Source organism: Hemiscyllium ocellatum, chromosome 13, assembly GCF_020745735.1.
Source record: "Hemiscyllium ocellatum isolate sHemOce1 chromosome 13, sHemOce1.pat.X.cur, whole genome shotgun sequence".
Classification (NCBI taxonomy): Eukaryota; Metazoa; Chordata; class Chondrichthyes; order Orectolobiformes; family Hemiscylliidae; genus Hemiscyllium; species Hemiscyllium ocellatum.
In genome coordinates, this window is record NC_083413.1 from 71,907,582 (window position 1) to 71,928,320 (window position 20,739).

At 40.9% G+C, this 20,739-nt stretch overlaps 1 protein-coding gene across 1 annotated transcript in view; it reads right to left on the bottom strand.

Annotated features, from left to right (window-relative positions):
• Positions 1–2,834: 2,834 nt before the first annotated feature.
• Positions 2,835–20,739, bottom strand: part of plekhb2 (pleckstrin homology domain containing, family B (evectins) member 2) — a 38,396-nt gene continuing 20,491 nt past the window's right edge. Inside the window, exons 2-8 of the mRNA XM_060834912.1 lie at positions 19,569–19,625; positions 18,149–18,301; positions 16,259–16,361; positions 15,839–15,878; positions 12,862–12,945; positions 8,812–8,932; positions 2,835–3,131 (exon numbers count right to left, since the gene is read on the bottom strand). Of these exons, the coding sequence (XP_060690895.1) occupies positions 3,001–3,131; positions 8,812–8,932; positions 12,862–12,945; positions 15,839–15,878; positions 16,259–16,361; positions 18,149–18,301; positions 19,569–19,605 (669 nt within the window). The 5' untranslated portion in view covers positions 19,606–19,625 and the 3' untranslated portion in view covers positions 2,835–3,000. The remainder of the gene's footprint in view (positions 3,132–8,811; positions 8,933–12,861; positions 12,946–15,838; positions 15,879–16,258; positions 16,362–18,148; positions 18,302–19,568; positions 19,626–20,739) is intronic.

The window sequence follows — 20,739 nt, forward strand, 5'->3', positions numbered from 1 at the left end:
TCCTGTTGGTTTTGAGAGGGGCAAGGAAAGAATGGCAAGCAGAATTTAGTGGAAGAGTCATGTGAAGGGGACAGGCATTGTCTTGGTTCCTTCCTTATTGATGACATCATCATAACAGTACAAGGTAAGCTCATGGTCCAGCAGTTAATAAACCCAATAGGCAGAGATAGGTGATATTGCCCACTAATAGCCAAAACTCAAAACTTTGGCTGTATTTATGCTGGTCTATCAACAAGTTGAAATTTCCAGGATAACAGAGATAAATTATTCATTGCAACAACAAAAAAAGCAGTCTTCAGAGTTTAAGAAAAAGGCACACCGGATTAGCCAGGAGCAGTTTGAAGTTCAGACAAAACTTAGAGACACAAGTTGAATTCCAAGCAATTTTTTTGTCTAGTCTTTTACTGAAGTGCTTTGCCCACAGTCAGTTTCCTTCAATTTTTAAAAACACTTTGCTCGAGCATCTGATTACCCCAAAGAAGAGGCAGAGTGCACAGCGGAAAACTGGTTACCAAATTTTTCACTGATACAGGTGTGGGAAGGGGAAGGCTAGCTTTGCAAAGCTCATGTGAAGACTATGATGTAGGAGTTTATAAAACCATCTCAAACTGCATGGAGTCGAAGCTTAAGACTTAGAAATTGTACGTTACAGCAACTAATAGTGCAAAAGGTTTTCCATCAACAATGGACTGTTCTGACTATATCCAATAGTTGCAACAGGTAAAGCAATTCAACATTTCTGAATCTTACACCCAGCCATAGTTATGAAATAAATGTCTACCTATTCAGATTTCGTCTTCACTAAATTCACAGATCAGTTCTGTCTGGATGACACTAATCTTTCAATAGTGATGTCAACCCCATTGATTTCCACTAAGTTGCTTCTAAATTTACTGCAGCTTTACCTTCAAGGCGGAGTTAAATACAAATCGTCATGTCAGGTTCAAGTCAGAGACAAAAGCTACATAACATTTGATGGTAGTGGTGTGGCCAGAATATTAGCAGAGGATTGGATAGACAAAAGAGACATTAGTATATTTAAGAAGAATTCATATGCACAGCATCAAATTGAACACGAAGCACAAAATAGAAAGTTGAAAAAAAGAAAGGCAATTTCAGACTTCAAAAGGTTACATCACCTTTGCAGTCTGAAACAATTAAAGTGATAGGCATTGGACATCTACAAAGCTTCAATTTGACGCAAGATATCAAGGATGCAAACTGGGAAGCAAGGAAAGAGAGATTCATTTATCTAATGGTTCATGAAATGGCTCTTTTTTAAAGGAGTGAAATATAATGCAATTAAATTGGCAAATGGTAGCTGAAATTTAATTGGAGTAGATAGAAATTATATTGATTTAAAATATTGTGCATTTTAAGCATCCAAAACTGGATAAAAACAGATAGATGTAAGGACAGGTTTTTTGAAGTCACTTTCTATGTTGAAGCAATGTGCTGAACAAAGTGTAAAGTCTTTTAAATTACTGGGATGGAGAAGTGTGAACAATCAGACATAAGTGATACAGAGGCTTTATGATGCTCTTGTCAGATACCATGCAAAGCACTGGCTTCAGGTTTAGTGACAATGGCACAAGGGAAAACCAGCATGCACCAGAAAAAATGTATTATGAAAATCAGTGAGAATGATCCAGAGTACAAAATTTTGAGGAAGGATTTAGGAAGTATGAACTCCATACTTTGCCAGGAGTTGGTTCAAATGGGCATCTCAATTCTTTAACAGAACAAGTTAACACAACTTTTATAACCAAGTCAGGAAAATGATGCCAGAGGACACAGGTAAGGGCTGAAAATGTCAGACACAAGATCCTTGAACAGAAAAGACTAGTCAACAGTTCAGGAACAATAGGATATTTGTGCAGAGAGAATTTTCCATTCTGTTTTTGCATCCTCTATTGTGATTGAATCAGAGTACAAATTATTAATCTGTCCTGGTGAATAGGAAGTGTATGCAGATGAGATTTTTATTATTCAGTGAGAAATGCGTGGCCTCAACAGAGGCACAAACATTCAGGACATTCAATTATGTACCAAATGGGAGAGAGTTCAGTAATGGTGATGGCTTTCATCAGACTGGCTGTTCTTTCCTCAACTTCTCTTGGGTAAATCAGCATGTTAACTTTGGGATGGGAAGCAGCATTAAAGAAGAATATGGACAATTTGCACATTTTGCCTCTCACATTTCTTGTATTTTGGCCTATCCAAGGTATATACAGTTGGAGTGCAATTTATTGGGACTTCTTTCCCCCATTGTTAGCAACTAATGAAGAATATCTAAATTTGGTGTCTAGAGTAATTTTGCAAATATAGAGATCAACCCTAACCTAAAGGTCTTCTTTTTGAGACAAAACCTGATGACACTTGTAAATCTATGTTGCAACCAAGGCAGTAACTTCTCAATACACTAGCAGCGAACCCTTGTTAACTGGTTGCTAAGCAGACTGATAACAGCTTGAAATTACATTTTCCTAGTCACACCCGAAAGAGAGTTGAGCAGGAACTAACTCGCCCACTTGATATGAAAGACCCAGATTCAGCCGGATGTGCACCACAAGTCAATCCACATGAAAAAATTTCATCTGAATATCCTGGACTGAACTCAAAAACCAACCCATGACAGTATACCAACTCCACTCCAACTCTCTCTTATCTCACATTCATGTTCAAAATAATTTTTGAAGTTATAAAATTAGAATTTGAGAAACACATTGACATTTCAAGAAAGCCATGACTAAAAGTAAGTTAATTTTAAATTTTGCTATTTTTTGACATAAACAGACACACTACTTAATTTTGCTCAGACAGGTCACTCAAGATTGCAGAATTTGCTTTAATAAGATTAAAAGTATCATGTAGTAACAAAGCAATTGTATGAGTGCAGTAAGTGATATGGACTTGAGGTAAGGTGTAAACTGCATGGAGGAAGTCTACCAGGAAAGTGAAGGCAATGTAAGCAATAGATGAACTCAGCTGTCCAGAGTTCTAGAATGCCCAGAACAGTGAGCCCAAAGCCATGCCAGTGGCAGCACCTGCCACCATGCCCAGAGCAAGATCACCATCATCACGCCGCCGGTCTTCAATAATCACGTGATTGGCTGGTGGTGGGTAAGGACCTGAGGAGGAGAGGAAAATGAGGTCAATTAACATGCAGGTAACACAATAACAGAATGTGATCAGAAAACATTTGACTGAACCACACAGACATTCCGACGACTTATGCCTCAGCAGATTTGCAAGCTCTGCTATGCCCAGAGTCACTACAAAAAAAGATTTTACCACAGTAAGCAAAATTTCCTAATTTATCTTGCTTTTTGACTCAGGTTGACAGAAAGCATGACAGCTTCCATACTTAACAAGAAATTTTTAATTACTACAAGTAAATAGATTCAAGCTAAAGCGAAAAATTATGAACATCCGACATATAATTCTACTCGTTAAAACTCACAGTACAATCAACCGAAAACCAGAGGCAGAGGCATCGGGGCAGAGTGAAAGAATGGAACAGTAGTGCAATGGTCTGGCCAACACGGTTGGCTAAGATGATCCTTTTGGCTCTTCAGGGAGCTAATAACAACTTCATTGGCAGACAGAAAGCCATTGTCATTGACAATGAGTCACCATTCCCCAAATCAACCAGATATTTGCTGCCAATGAAATCTCCTTTTGTACACACCCCAGCTCCACCTTGACGATAGTAGCCTCCATGACTACTTGAGCAAATGCAGTGTAAACCACACTTGTGGTTTTACACCAGACCATCAATCTGAAACATTAACGGTCTTACTCATTATTTCACAAGGCATTAAGCAAAGGGACAGAGATGGGGGAGGAGGAAGAAAAAGAAATAAAGAAGGGGTACAGAAGAGAGAGAGAGAGGTAAACAGAGAGGAGGGGAGAGGAAAACGTGAAAGTGGTTTAGGGTGAGAATTCCAGAATGAATACAAGATTTCTACCTGGCCCAACTACCACTTTTGAAAAAAATTAATTCCCATCTATGATTTTCAACTTTCACTTGCTGAATTCAGTAAGGAGCAAGGATGGGATGGGCAAAAATAAAAGGCGGGAGGAGGACAAAACAGGAAATTTAGAAAAAGCGAGACAGAGAGCCACCAGGCTAACAGTTTAATAATAAATACAACAAAGTTGGGAATCTCAAGTCTGATTTTATAGGCGTTCTAATTGCTATGATACTGCACCACACACCACTTGTTAAAATACAAATACCAATTGTCCAGTTCTTGTCTGGCTTTTATTGCAGTTGCGAAAATGGTGTCATTCATTTAATCGTAGGCACTACTCTTTCCAGCCAGCACAGTAAAGGGTTCATCCCACTGCTGCTATAAATAACTAGCTATGGCTTATTGTGCATAGTCTGCATTGTTATATAGCATTTAATCTATGCTGCTGGAGGTAGTGATTTTTATCCAGAGAAGTTGCTGCAGTTTCAGACATAAATACCACTACCGTCTGCTGGAGATCCTAAAGACTCTTTTGAAACAGACTGTGTATTAACTTTGCTCCAAGACCTACAATGACTCCCAATCACCTTCAAAACAAACACATCCAAGAAAATGACCTTAACATCACTGTAATATACTACATCAAGCCCTCAAAATGAGAGTCTAGACACTAACTTTTTCTTACATTAAAGATAATCATAAATATAAGGTGTTGTGTTCCAGACAATTCAATTGGTCAAACTATTGGATTTAAAGCATATCAGAGTCTATTCATCCACTATAGTTAAAATACAGCAAAGGAACAAATTGGAATAACAAATCTACTGAAAAAAAAACTTAACAGAACAATAAATATAGTAACTACTATTAATTAACTGTTCCAATATAGTAACATCCCGTAACACACCTTTAGCAAAAGGCAATTTCAGAAAACAGGTAGTCTCACATGCAACTCCATTAGCAGGAAGAGAACTCCCAGCTTCTGGCTGTAATCAAAAGGGAAGAACATAGCTTCTACTGCAAGACCCCAACAGCAACTGTTGAAAGCTAAAAATCTCTGGTTCTGAGTGAGTGGGGACCACATCCATTCAGGCTGCTTCTATTGTTCCAACTTCTGAAAAAATTCAAGACCTCTCAAGCTGTATACTCTCGTGGCTCTAGTAGACTGCTTTTCACCTCTGCCTTAAGACCTCTCTTCAAAAAACAGGACAAAATACATTCTTAAAGCCATACTAATGTCACAGTCAGTCTTGAAGCACATTGCAACATCGTCCAAAATGTGATAACCAGCACGAGATAAGGGTCATTGTGGCTGCTATAATTCTACAGGAAGATTAAAGATGAACAAAAGGGGAAAATAAACTATGAGTTTTCTACATATAAATAGTTGACACTCTAAAATGGTTGCCTATGTAGATTTCCAACTAGCTACTAGTCAAAAGTCTATGCAATAGTGCAGTGAAAATGCACAACTCTCCAGCTTTTTTCCCCATCTCTCCATGGTCTTCTCTCTCCTATCACAATCTCACAAATGATTTCTTTTATCGCTTCAATTCATGACTCAATGTTGTAAAAATTGAGGGATCCACATTTCTTTTCAATCCTGTTCCATAGCAGAAGTTGCTATGTTATACTGTTGCTTAGACACTGCACCAAGTTACACACAGACAGAGGGTGCATACATGCAAGAGTTGAGGGGGGTGCACTTAGGATTGCCTGTGTATAGTTTACAGACAGTTACTCAATATCAAACACCAACTTCTTGCACCGACCCCAACATTCATCTACCAGAATATAAGATACCAGTGAGGCTGTGATGGGAGTGACTGGAAAGACTCAGCAGTGAGAACAAATAAACATTCACTCAAACTGTCAGTGGATCAAAGATTTAAGATCATTAACAGAAGAAACAGTAGGAAATCAGGAGACAAAGATTTTACACAGGAGAAAGTGAGGACTGCAGATGCTGGAGATCAGAGCTGAAAATGTGTTGCTGGAAAAGCGCAGCAGGTCAGGCAGCATCCTTCCTGAAGAAGGGCTCATGCCCGAAACGTTGAAAGACTTTACACAGCCAGTGATCACTAAGAACATTGGTAAAGGAATTGGATCAATACTTATAGAAAAATAATTTGCAAGGTTGCAGGAAGAGAGCAGAGGATTTGGGCTAATTGGGTTTCTCTATCACAGTCAGTATGGGCTCAGTGGGCCAAAAGGCCTCCTTCAGTGCTGCAAACCTCTGACTCAAACAGGTAATAAAAACACCTCTTTCACAGTCACACCGACAGACACGGCTGAAAGCCATCCTAATTGGAGCTAATGACATTGGTAAACACAGATAATCCCATGAGGCGGCATAAGTGAGAGATATACATGGGAGATTAATGCAGGAATGGACTGGAGCTGTGTAATATTAAAGACCAAGTGCAATGCTCCTAATAATGGATGGTCTCCATGGCCATCCCATATTGGCAGTTTACACAGCTCATTTGTCAATGTAAAACCAACGGAGCCCGAGTGAAGGTCACAGCCAAGTACATGACCCGCATGCGAATGTTAACAAAATTAAGAATGCTTTGTAAACACCCAACACAGTATGGATTTACTTGGTAACTTATAAACTCTGATCAAATCCAAAGGCTGGACAGCCTCAAAATCCTGCAAGAAATATCAGCTGCACAGCAATCAGAAAAGCTTCAATTACCGAGGTGTATTTGAAGAAAATGTGCGATCTACAGAAACATGAATGGAGTTTAGGGTTTCCCAGCTGGTCCACGATCTCATTATTCAGCTTGGACAAGGAATTAGGCTAGAATACCACAGCATACTTGTTTTCTAGTTAAGAACTGACCCCAGAAACCATGTCAGCTTCTTTTTAATATATAAAATTGGAAGGTAGGTAATGGGATTTCTGGCAGTCAGTGAGCGTGTTGTGAATTGTACAGTTCTCATTACAACATTTCAATTTAAGTCAGCTCTGACACTGTACATTTGTATTTTCTGTGCATTTCAAAAAGGACTTTGGAGATTTGTCCAACAGCACCACTCCACGCCTGGAGCCTGAAACTACATAATACTTGATCGCAAAAAAGCACAGTTGTGCCAATACTGGAAATTGGAAGCTATTTAAAAAAAAAGCGAAATGCTGGCGATACTCTGATCTGGCAGCTAAAATGGAGGAAAAAAAAGGAATATTTCAGATCAAGGAGCTTTCTTCAGAGAACCAAAATCAAACTGGAAATATCAACACCAAGTTACAATTATACAATACTTGATAAAAAATTTCTCCCAAAAATCGTGACAACAGGAAGGAGGAATTGTAGACCCTTCTTCTGGAGGAGGGTCACTGAACCCAACATGTTAACTCCAATTTCTCTCCACAAATGCTGCCAGACCTGCTGAGATTTTCCAGCATTTTATTTTTGTTTACAGACCCACTAAGTGTCCATTCAGTGAAAGGATTTTCAAGTAACACACATTTGCATTTAATCAAAGTTGAAGCATTACATTGAATTTTCTTCATTAACAAGGGAGTCAAAAAAAGTTATAGGCAGGAATGTGGAGTTGATATCACAGTAAGATCGGCCATGATTTTAATGAATGGCACAGGTCCAGAAGGGCCAAAGGGCCTATTCCTGCTAATGATTCATATTGGCATGAACCACCGTCAAGTTGGTCTCAGCACTGTCAATTGTTCTCCTGCATCATCCCTACAGTGATCTCCCATTCCAGTCAAACTGAATTTTCACCTTGAGCTCATTGCTTACATACTGAAAATGTGTGAACTTCCCTGAGGATTGGGGAGGTTAGAGCCACCATCTCCTTCTGCTGACGTCTTCCAATCCAAAAGAGATCAGAGCTATACTCAGTGTGATATCAATGTCCAGCAGTGCCATTAAATCTAGATACCTTCAAGGCTAATGCCCTCAACAATAACGTAATGACTGCAAATGCTCGAGATCAAGTGATTGAACTCCATTAATGAGGCAGTGTGTTTAATGTGGCATGCTCTGCCAATTCCATGCTACACACTTCAACATTAAGACCTGGCTATTACCTCAAATTAATTACTCAGACAGCTGAAGCCTGGGTGCCACTTATACACACGTGTCTCTGGACTTAATCCCATCAACTGCCCTGGCTGATGTAGCTGAATTTAGCCTGAAGTATGACAGATAGATGAACCCCTAGTTCAGAATCCCTCTCCACTTCCAATCTTGTGCCAGCTGTTTCTGCCTACTTCAAAATGCTGTACACATCAGCCTCATCGTGCCAGTCATCCCATGCACCATTTCTTCACATCCACATTCCCAGTGCTTTCCTCACTGATCATCCACAGAGTACAACTCCATCTGAAAGTTACAGCAAGCACTTGAGCTCACATCAGGTCCCACTGTCTCCACTTTAGGAACTGAACTGAAATGTCTCCATGATCTCACTCCCCACCAGCCTACAGAGGTTCTGATCAAGGGATACCATGATCTGAAATGTCAGTGTTTCTTTCTCCATGTTTCATTTCTGCCTTCAGCTATTCAGCATCTCTGGGGCTCTCTTATTTTCTGAGGGTTTTGTAGCTTTGTGCTTCACTAACTGCTCTGACTGTCCTCATGAAGGAAAAATGCATATACACATTTCAATTCTCATCAAAGACTGCTCATCAAAGATTGCCTTTGAATCATTATATTAGAACCTGGAAGTTGTGCTTGCAACCTCTGATTTTCATTCACAAATCAAACAGCTTGCTTTCCTATTAGTAAGAGCATGAACGCTGTGTGTAGAGTCGTGGCTTCTGAAAACACAAAACAGATGGAAATCACGGTTACAAATATAGACTCACCATTATAGGGATACTGATAGGTCACTGCGTAAGGCTGTCCATTGGATGTGTAGACTACTTGCTGTGAAGCAGTTGGTGGCTGAGCAGTATAAGTACCACTATATGAATCGTAACTGTAAACCTGAAAAATACCATGTCCATTATTCAGCATGCCCAATGTTCAGACCTTGAAGCACTTATATTCAAGAGCATCAAACTGCGCATAAATCTCATCCCACCAGAAGAAAAATGATTTTCAGATTTCCTAAATGTTATAATTGTGCTCAATTTTCACCCCTCTTTGTTCAATCCAAACCTAAACCTCCTGCCAAATGGACAAATCACTTGTTGAGCAAAAAAATCATGGACTGACAACTGTAATTGCTTCTCAGCTACTCATCCCTCAGCATTGAAATCAGACATGCAGTGTAGAGCAAGTACAGGAAAGCATCAAATTAAGGGGAAAACACGTAACTGAGCAAAGATGCATGGCAGGTCAGATAATTGCCATGGTTTATATTCTCATGAAAGAATAACTGAAAAACTTAAATCAGAAGAAGAAATTTACACCAGAACAGAAAACTAGCTACAAAAGTCAAAATGGATGTCAAGTTTTTCTGCAGGCAAATAAAAATAGAACTACAGTGAGTTCTCTAGAGACTGAGAATGGAAAGTTAATATTACATCACAAGTAAATCACAGATCAAACAAACATTTTTCTTCTATTTTCACCACAGAAGATGCAAAAACAAAACATTCCAATATTGGCTGTAAATGAGGTGGCAGAAGGGAGAGAGAACTTACGCAAATTCACTCCGAAAAGGAAAGCATTACCAGTCAAATCAATGGAGCTGTGGCTGACAAGTCTCCTATGAGAGTACAAGAGATGACTAATAGATGCATTTGCATTAATCTTCCAAAACAACCTCAATTTAGGAAAATCAGCTTGGAAAGTAGCAAATATAATCCCTCTACTCGAGGTGAGAGAAAGATAGGAAACAGGAAACTTGCAGTTAGTTTAATGTCTGAGGTGAAGGCAGTGGTGTGAGCAATAATATCTCTAGACAAATTTGTGTAGTCAGAACTTCAATTACACGATAGTTGTATTCTTGTGCAATCCTGTGTTATAGAAAAATCGTGCTTCAGAAACAGCGATTAAAATGTTTGCAGCTACAGCCAACACACATTTTAAAAGTTTGCACGCTTTAGAATCAGCTTCCCAATCGTCAATTGCATTACAATGAATTCCTATTGGTGAAACGTGCATTATAGCAGAACAACTTGTACTTAGAAAACTTCAAGGTAATCAGGAAGATCCAGCGTGGTTTTATTAAGGGGAAGTCACATTTAATCAATTTGTTGGAGTTTTCTGAATGATTAACATGCACCAGGATAAAGAAAATCTCACGGATGTACTTCCAAAAGGCACTTTTGGTTTGTTTTGATCTATTATTGTCACATGTACTGAGATATAGTGAAAGTATCATCTTGCATGCTATCCAGACAAATCATACCATACATAAGGACATCAGGATAACAGAAGAGTATAGTGTTACAGCTACAGAGAAGGTGCAGAGAAAGTGCAACTCTAATCTATGAAAGGTCCGGTCACAAGTCTAATAACAGCAGGGAAGAAGCTGTTCTTAAAACTGTTAGCATGTGTTTTCAAACTTTTATAGCTTCTGCCCAATGGAAAAAGGGTGAAAGACAGTATAACCAGGATGGGAGGGGTCTTGGATCATATTAGCTGCTTTCCCAAGGCAGCAAGTATAGGCAGAGTCAATAGAAGGAAGGCTGGTTTTCATCATCCACTGGGCCACATTCACAACTCTCTAATTTCTTGCAGTCTTGGGCACAGCAGTTGCCATACCAAGCTGTGATGCATTAAGATAGGATGCTTTCTATGATGCATCCATAAAAATCATTAAGTGTCATTGTGGACACGCCAAATGCCCTTAGCTTTCTTGAGGTGTCGCTGCGCTTTCTTGACTGTAGCGTTGATGTGGATGGACCATGACAGATTTTTGGCGATAGTCCTAGAAACTTTAAGCTCTGGGCCACCTCCACCTCAGCACTACTGTTTCCTCCACTCCACATCCTGAAGTCAAATGATCAGCTCCTTCGTTCTGCTGACATTGAAGGAGAGATTGTTGTCTTTACACCATGCCACTAAGCTGTTGATCTCTTTATTGTACTGTCTCATTGTTGTTTGACACACTACGGTGGTATCCGCAGCAAATTTGTAAATGGAGAGAGAGGTGAATTTTGACAAGTAGTTAAAAGCATATAAGGAGTGCATTAAGGGGTGGAGTAGAAGCCTTGTTGGGGCACCAGTGAGGAGAATCATCGTGGGGATGGTGTTGTCGCCTAACCTTACCAATTGCAGTCTGCAGGCCAGGAAGTCCAGGATATAGTTGCTCCATGTTCTCAGAGTTAAGAAGTAAATTTGTTTGGAATTGTGTCATTGAAGGCAGAACTAAAGTCAATAAATAGGACTCGGACGTAGGTGTCCTTGTTATACAGATGTTCCAGGGATGACTGCAGGGCCAGGGAGATGGCATCTGTCGTGGACCTATTGTGACAACAGGCGAATTGTAGCAGATCAAGGCAATCTGGGAGACTGGACTTGATATGTGCATTAATAACTCTTGAAGCACTTCATAATGATGGATGTCAGAGCCACTGGGTAGCAGTCAGTAAAGCACATTGCTTGCTTTTTCTTTGGCACTGGGATGATAGTGGTCTTTTTGAACAGGTAAGGTGGTTAAAGACATCTGCATTGTTTGTGAGCATGCTGGAGGCAGGTTCAATTGAGTTAGTTAACAGGGAGCTAGAGATTGTTACCTGAAAAACAATTTGTTGGTCAAAAGCAGGGCAATGGCACAAGGTGAACTGTTCAATCAGACACCCTGTGCAGCACCTATAGGCTGAATGGTCTCCTCCTGCCTTGTAACAATTCTACAATACTGTGATTCAAATACACTAAAGCCTTATTGGGGAGTTCTGGTTCCAGACATCCTACCTTAGGAAGGATATATTGGGCTCAAAGGAAATGATGCAGAAATTCATGAATTTTATTCTGAAAGTTCAATTTTGCGTATCAACTGGGGTTGAATTCTCCAGAATTTAAAAGGCTCAGAAGTGATTTGATCAACGTTTAAACTATTGATAAAGAATGCGGGTAACGAGACAAAGAAAACATCTACATCCGTTGGGAAATCCAGAACTACCATCATAATCCAAGATCCCTGAGGAATCAACTTGTGGAACCCTTTGATCGATGGATTTTTCTCAAAGATATTAAGGGACATGGGTCAAAGGAGACATGAGCAGTTAGGTCACAGATCAGCAATAATCTTGTGGATGGCAGAACAAGTTTAAGCATAAAAGGGGTAAGCCATTCAGGACTGAGAGGAGGCATTGTGAACTTGTGGAAATCTCTCCTACAATAAGCTGTTGGGGCCAGTTAATTAGATACATTCAAGAAAGGGCTGAACCTGTCCCTTGCAGTTAAAGGGATCAAGGAGTATGGAGAGAAAGCACGAGTGAGATACTGAGATTGCTTGATGAGCCATAATATTGAATTGTGGTGCAGGCTTGAAGGGGCAAATGGCCTACTCCTGCACCTATTTTCTATGGTTTCAAAAAGCAAAAGGCTAACTGTTTCCTCATGTCCCCAAGGACAGCTTCAGCCACGAATAAACACAACAGATACTCAGCAGTAAACAATGATCACTACCCACACCCCCTTCACCTCAATGGGAATCAAAAAGGTATATTGTTAAGTAAAGGAAGATGAAGATTTAATCTCTCCCGTACACTTCCCCCTCTGCCTTATCCATTTGTCCTTCCTCCTTCCCACCCACTAACTCCCACTCTGCTTTTCTCTGTTTGGGTACAATCAGACCACTCCTGACACTAACTCTGAAAACTACATAGGGAGCCAAGACCAAATCTGCAATACTGCGATTATTACTTTTGCGAGCAAGTTTGACCTACGCAGAGCAAAAGGGAAACAGACTCGCAGCCATGGGAAAAGGGCAATCTTATTTCACTAGTGGGTATACTTACCTGCGCTGGTGCTGCAGGGTAACTTGTATAAGGTGGGGGAGCAGTGGCGTAAGCATCATCCAAGGCAATTTCAGGAGCAAGACTCTATAATGGATTATATTAAAACAAAATTTATTCTTAAGATTCCCGGAGAGAAAAATTGCCATTTCTTAAGCCACAAACTCTACAAATAAAAATACACAATGACAATTCAATTCAAAAATTTATAGACCACATGGAAATTAATTTTAGGCATTTTGTATTCATTCATTAACAAAAAAAATTGAAAAAGTGTCACTCTGTCATAGAAATGCAAGTGTGATGAAATTATTAAAAAGTTATCCATTAGATTAAAATTATTCATCAGTGAATTTCATCAGGATTCCATATCCTCATCTGGTCAAACTTCAAGAGCACAAACAAATTTCAGGACAGATCTGCAGTAGGAATAGGGTTAGGGGTAGACCTGTCCTGGGCTGGAGGGAAGTCAGCTTTTCCCCTGAATACATCCTATCAGGGAAACTGAAATAAGAGGTGATTCTTACTGTTCAGACCACTCAGTTTTATTAAGATCTTCCAGAAGAGGTGTTCTCAAAGAAGATCTGATCAAAACTGTGACTCTCAATACTCTACACTCTTCAAACAAGGTCTGCTTTGCTAAGACCATGAAACCAAGAGAGCCATCCAAAAAGACACTCAACCACAGCTTTATAGAGAAATGAAAATTACAATGTTGCAAGAGGGACCATTCTGCCCATTGTTTCTGCATTGGCATTTGGAGCATTTTGACTCACTTACTCATAATCCCTGAATATTGTTTCTACTGGATATTTCAATGCCCTCTTGAATCCTTAATTGAACCTGCTGCCCCCTCCACCTCGATGTCCAGACAGTGCCTTGCAAATCCAAACCACTTGCTGTATCAGCATGTCCTTTATTTTCCCCCTCACCTCACATTGGCTTTTTTGGCAAAACGCTTCAAATCTGCCCTCAACCATCACCTCTCCAAGGAGGTGAGTCCCAACGTCTCCAACCATCCTTGTAACAGAAGTTTCTCATCTCTGAAACCATTCTTGTAAACCTCTGCTTCGCACTCTGCAGTGCATTCACATCCTTCCGAAATGGTGGTATTTAGCACTCTGTTTCTGAGGTCTAACCAGCATCCAAGACAAGTTCCATGTAAATTCCCTGCTCTTGCAATTTGCCCAAATTAAGGAAGCCCCAAGAACATTTTTTTCTTCCTTTAGGAAATGCCTTGACACCTTTAATCCTTTCTGCACAGATATTCCCAGGTCTCCATGCTATGATGCATCCTGGAGAATTAATTTTATACCGTCTCTGTATCTTCTTTGTACTAAATCTCATTGAATTTAATTTGCCACCTATCTACCCACACCCCCAACTTGTCAATGTCTTTTTGACATTCTATAGTCTTCTCCAGTTGATATTCAAGCCTTTTGTCTTTTGCAAAGTTTGCTTACCAAGAACCATATCATTTCAGGAAAACCAACAGTATGAATACCAATCCTTGGAATTGCACTACAAACTTCCTTTCATCCTGAATAGTACCCTTTTGGCATTACTCTCAGTTTCCATTTACTCTGCTGGTTGTGTATCTGTTTTGCTCGTGTTCCTTTTATTCCACGATCTATTAACTTTCCTCTCCTGTCCCTTGTGTGTTACTGTATCAAGATACCTTTTGAATCCCATGCACATCACATCAATAGCCTTTATTTACACGGTCAATGCTTCAAAATACCCCTGCTAGTTGAACAATTTTGCTTTCACAAATCCTGCAGTCTCTTCCATATCAGTCTATTTTTTCCATGTGACGGATAATTTTATTCCCAGTCTTGATGCTAGATTTTTCCCCACCAAGTGACTGGTCTGTAATTGTTGGGCTTATTTTTACAAACTTTTTTGAACGAAGATGCAACATTTACAATTCTCCAGTCCTCTAGCATCCTCCAGAACTCAGGAGGACTCAGATTATGGCCAGCACCTCTGCAGTCTTCACTCTTACTTCCTTTGATTGCTTTGAACGCACCTCATTTGGTCCTAGTGACTGTCAACTTTATGTATGACAGTTTGTTCAATACTGATTCCCGATTAAGAATCGAGAGACATAGGATCTACTCAAAAGGATTTTAAGCTTTGAGTTAGCTTAATTGTGCATGCCCCTTGGCCACCATATCGTTATATTAATCTGCCTAATTCAACATATCATCTACTTTGATACCCTGTATAGAATGCTCATAAAAACCAAACCCTCACCCAGATGTTACAGTCCAAATCAGAACTACTCAATTCATTCATCACTTACTGTGCTCAGTTTCATGTTATGAAGCCGGCACAGATAAATTGCAAATGAAACAAAATGCAGGATCAAATTTTCCGAAGGAACACCATATGATGGAGGCACCACAATATTATATACTGGAGCTCCTTAAACAATTGTTCATATGATCAGCAGCCAACAGGTCTTACATGAACAATTGCCAGCAGCTCGCTCATGTATACTGCACGATTCCAATTATGTCCCATGCAACTTTGCTTAATCTCAGTTGAGGTTATTACTAATTTTTCAGAAGGGAAGAGTTCAGAAAAAGCCTGAATAATTGCAACAGCGCAGTCTCATGTTAAGTAGCCATGGTAATAACAAAAAGCTGGCTGACACCAATTGTCTAGCTCCGTTAGTGAATTACAGGCACTTGGCAAAAGGTAGAATGAGAGTCAGAGTTGCTACCGACAATATGGAGTGGAAGGTATAATATTGAAACAAAAGGGTAAAGATTCTGATTTTAAAAGTATTTGTCTACTCTTACACTCGTGTGCAGCACCAAAGGTGCCCCGTCAACTGCTTGAAAGAGATGAGGTTTAAAGGGTATTTTTGTTTTGCAAGTAAAATCTGTGAGGATTTCGATATATATATATATGTCCCTAAGACTCAATAAATTTGCATTCTGTTACATAGAATACCACGAGAGACTTGACTTACTGTGTTTGTCCGTGCCTCCTGAAGTGCAAGTTTCCAGGCCCTGCACAGACCATAACAAGCATTAACACAGTTTAAGGGATGTTCAGAATCCATTCAGATCCTATTCCATTCAAATAACCCAACTAGAAATACCACAGGATCAAATAAGCCGCTATTTGTATAATATTCAGAATACTGTTTAGGTTAAAAGGTGAACATGCATATCTTCCTTGGTGAGATTCAAAATCATGAGTGGGCTGGACAGAGACGGGGCAAAGTTATTCCCTTGTCCAGCATCCCCTCTCAGAGAGGAACAAGAGCAAGATAGCACATGACAAGACAGAAAGATAAAATTTGCACGTTTGAGATTCCAACACCTGGATAAAATCAAACTATTCACAAACATTTTGAAAGCAAGGTGAAATTTAAACTCCTACTTACAGGCAATCATCAGCACTTTCAGCACAAAGGTTGATAGTTCTCTCATCCCTGCACAGAATCTGGAGTAAACAGTCTCGAGGCTTTCCTTCTGGAGGCTGGAAATCTAATTTGGGAATAGAAACCAACACATAATCCAAACTAAATTAAAAATGTCATGAACTATTTCCCTTAAAGCTACAACAAACAGTTCAAGACCCATCCTGGCTGTTATCTACCTAGACTACACCTCCTCCCACCCTGCCCCCTGTAAAAACACCATCCCAAATTCCCAATTCCTTCGTCTCCACCGCATCTGCTCCCAGGAGGACCAGTTCCAATACCGTACAGCCTAGATGGCCTCCTTCTTCAAAGACCGCAATTTCCCCCCAGACGTGATCGACGATGCTCTCCACCGCATCTTCTCCGCCCTGGAGCCCCGCCCTTCCAATCGCCACCAGGACAGAACCCCACTGGTCCTCACCTACCACCCCACCAATCTCCATATACATTGTATCATCCGCGTCATTTCCGCCACCTCCAAACGGACCCAGCACCAGGGATATATTTCCCTCCCCTCCCCTATCAGCGTTCCGAAAAGACCACTCCCTCTGTGACTCCCTCGTCAGGTCCACATCCCCCCACCAACCCAAGCTCCACTCCCGACACCTTCCCCAGCAACTGCAAGAAATGCAAAACTTGCACCCACACCTCCCCCCTTACTTCCCTCCAAGATCCCAAAGGATCCTTCCATATCCGCCACAAATTCACCTGCACCTCCTCACACACCATTTACTGCATCCGCTGCAGCCGATGTGGCCTCCTACACATTGGGGAGACAGGCCGCCTACTTGCGGAACATTTCAGAGAACACCTCTGGGACACCCGGACCAACCAACCCAACCACCCCGTGGCTCAACACTTTAACTCCCCCTCCCACTCCACCAAGGACATGCAGGTCCTTGACTCCTCCATCGCCAGACCATAGCAACACAACGGCTGGAGGAAGAGTGCCTCATCTTCCGCCTAGGAACCCTCCAACCATAAGGGATGAACTCAGATTTCTCCAGTTTCCTCATTTTCCCTCCCCCCACCTTGTCTCAGTCCCAACCCTCGAACTCAGCACCACCTTCCTAACCTGCAGTCTTCTTCCTGACCTCTCCGCCCCCACCCCCACCCCAGCCTATCACCCTCACCTTAACCTCCTTCCACCTATTGCAATTCCAATGCTCCTCCCGCAAGTCCCTCCTCCCTACCTTTTATCTTAGCCTGTTTGGCACACTTTCCTCATTCCTGAAGGGCTCATGCCCGAAACGTCAATTCTCCTGCTCCTTGGATGCTGCCTGACCTGCTGCGCTTTTCCAGCAACACATTTTCAGCTCTGCTCTCCAGCATCTGCAGTCCTTTCACTTTCTCTTGTTATCCACCCATCTTTAATTGTTTACATGGCATAAATTCAGTTTTCATTGCAAAACTGAATAAAACGCTAAGGAAAAAATGTCTCGAAAATACAATCCTAAATGGCTTTCAAGCAGTGATATGGGTTATCTTAATTTTCAGATTGAACATGAAATTAGCCCAAATCCATTGCGTTAATGTGCCAAAGCAAAACTCTTAGTGCTGAACTGGACTAGTCCTAAAAAGTGAGTGGATTTAGAGGTCAGGTTTGAGTTTAGCAACTTTGATCTTGCAGCAACTAACCCACTCAGTCTTACGGCAAATATCCTAACCTTATTGCCTAGATTGCATTTGAAATGGGTGATATCATGATTGAGCTATTGGAGATCAAGTTACCCACAAAGATGCATAGTAGAAAACAGATGGGCAGCAATGTAATAAACTTAAGGAAAGAAATATTAATTATAAATACGTCTTTGTTACCAAGTTGGTAATGAAGGGAATCACTCTCAGTACCTCTACACTCTGATCCAGATCGAATGTTAATACAGTCTACTCTTAAATGGACCTTATCTTCCATGTCTTCTCGCATCTGATCGTCAAAGTAGACGAGCTGGCCATTGGACCACAGGTCAAACCAGTTGTTCTTCCATCGCTTTAAAATAGTACCTGAAACAAGTTAAAGTTCAAGAGAAAAGCTTCAGCAAGTCATCTTGATGCAAGACCCTTTCAGGATCAGCCATCCATGGGAGCTTTGGGCCAGGAAGCTATGAAGGAGTCTCACAAACATTACAATGATGGACTCACCCCAAGAATGGGAAAAGCAGTCAAAAGCCAACTTATGAACATCTCTGCCAATCACAACCCCAGGCTTATTGAGAGCATTTCCCTGCTACAGCAGATAGCACAGCTATTCCTATAGTCATTAAAAAGTATGGAAACCTAAAAGGACAACCATCAGTCCTAACAAATAACATCAGTGCACTCATTTTCATATGGGGACATGAAGTCAGTTCCTGGTCATAAATAACAGTGGTCTTTTCAACTGTGCCTTCAGCAAGAAATGCATCACAAATCTGCCGCTGGTAAGCGGCAGTGTCACATACTCAATTGATGTCTTTCTAGGGGTTTCAAGAGATGCAATTGCAAACAGTGCAAAAGCAAAATCATCTTCTAATAATCATTTAATAATTCTACAAGAGAGGTTGGCAGACTAGGGCAGAGGAGACTTCAACATCATATGTGGTCGATCAGTGTTGAACCTCAATGCCAATGTTCACGCTTAATGAGGTAGGAAGGAACAGGAGATTGGGAGCAGGGGTGGGAGGGAAATGAGATTGAGAGTGAAAGAAAGCGGGGTAGAATTCTAGCAGATGAAGTGTTGAGTCATGTCCAATCAACATATTAAAGATTTACCAAATTTCAATTTGTTAGTGCTGCTTAAATCTGGTTTAAATTTCTGTCCACCAACAATATATTTGGGGCAGCATGGTGGCATAGTGGTTAGCACTGCTGCCTTACAGCACCAGGGACCTGGGTCCACTTCCAGCCTCAGGTGACTGTCTGTGTGGAGTTTGCATTTTCCCCCATGACAATGTGGGTTTCCTCTGGGCGCTCCAGTTTCCTACCACAGTCCAAAGATGTGTAAGCTCGGTGGATTGGCCATGCTAAATTGCCTATAGTATCCAGGGATGAGTAGGTTAGGCAGATTAGCCTTGCAGCATGCAGGGTCACGGGGGGTGGGGTTGGGGGGTCTGGGTAGGATGGTCTTCAGAGAGCTAGTGGGGATTTGTTGGGCCAAATGACCTATTTCCACACTGCAGGGATTCTATGATGATTTATACACTTGCTTCCTGATCATTCCTACCACAGTTCATAACCCTCAGTAAAACGTCATTGTCGCTTTACATCATAGCGGTCAGAAGGTGTAACTCACTTTGCCGAAGCAGCCATCCACTTTTAACATAGGCCATTTCTGCAACAGAAACAGGATCTGTGGAAAAAAGTAAAGATTTTGGTTGAGACAGAAACAAAGTCACACACTGCCACCAAATAATGTTCTGTAGGCACATGAATATATATGACATGGGGGAAGCATGCTTCTTCTATCCAAAACCTTGCAACTTCTCCTCACAAAAAAAATCAAACAGCAGCAACATTTGGCAGGGGTAAGGAAGAGGAGTTGGAAGAGGAGGAGTTGGAAGAGGAGGAGTTGGAAGAGGAGGAGTTGGAAGAGGAGGAGAGACAGACAGACAGACAGACAATAAGGGCAAGGGCAAGAGATAGAGGTCTGCTAAAGAAAAGAATAATTTCAAAAAGGAAATACTCAAAACAAAGAACTCATGGAATCACAAGTTTTAAGTTAATTGCAAATAATGGGATAGCTCTAGCTGAAGGCTGGCTAAATTCAGGAGCTGTATTGGGAATAAAGAACGTGATACTATTGTATTGAATAATGTCAATTGTTAAATTTTCAACCTGTGATTGAGAGCTGAAAAGGATAGTAATTGCCAGTGTTTAAATATTCTAGTTTTGTGCATGTGTGCTGCAACAGTCTGGAAAGTGTTTTCAGTGTTTCCTGTGTGCATATAAAAGTACAAACCAGTTACTTAAATAATATTGTTTTCAATGTAAAACTGTTGTCTTGACCCAATTATAAGTACCATGACCCCTGATTTCTCAACAACAAACCCAAACAAGCAGACAAAACATGTCCAGAAACCCTAACCACTCTCCCTACATCAAAGAAATTTCGGAAGTGATTGCCTGACTACTCAGACCCCTTGGCATCATGGTAGCCCACAAACCCACCAACACACTAAAACAGCAGCTAATGAACTTGAAAGACCCTATACAGACAATGAGCAAAACTAATGTCATTTACAAAATACCGTGCAAGGACTGTAACAAACAAGCAGAAAACTAGCCACCAGGATACATGAACAGCAACTAGCCACAAAAAGACATGACCCTCTCTCACTAGTATCCTCACATACGGATGAGGAAGGACACCACTTCGACTGGGGCAACACATCCATCCTAGGACAAGTGAAACAAAGACACACATGAGGATTCCTAGAAGTATGGCATCCCAACCGGAACTCGAT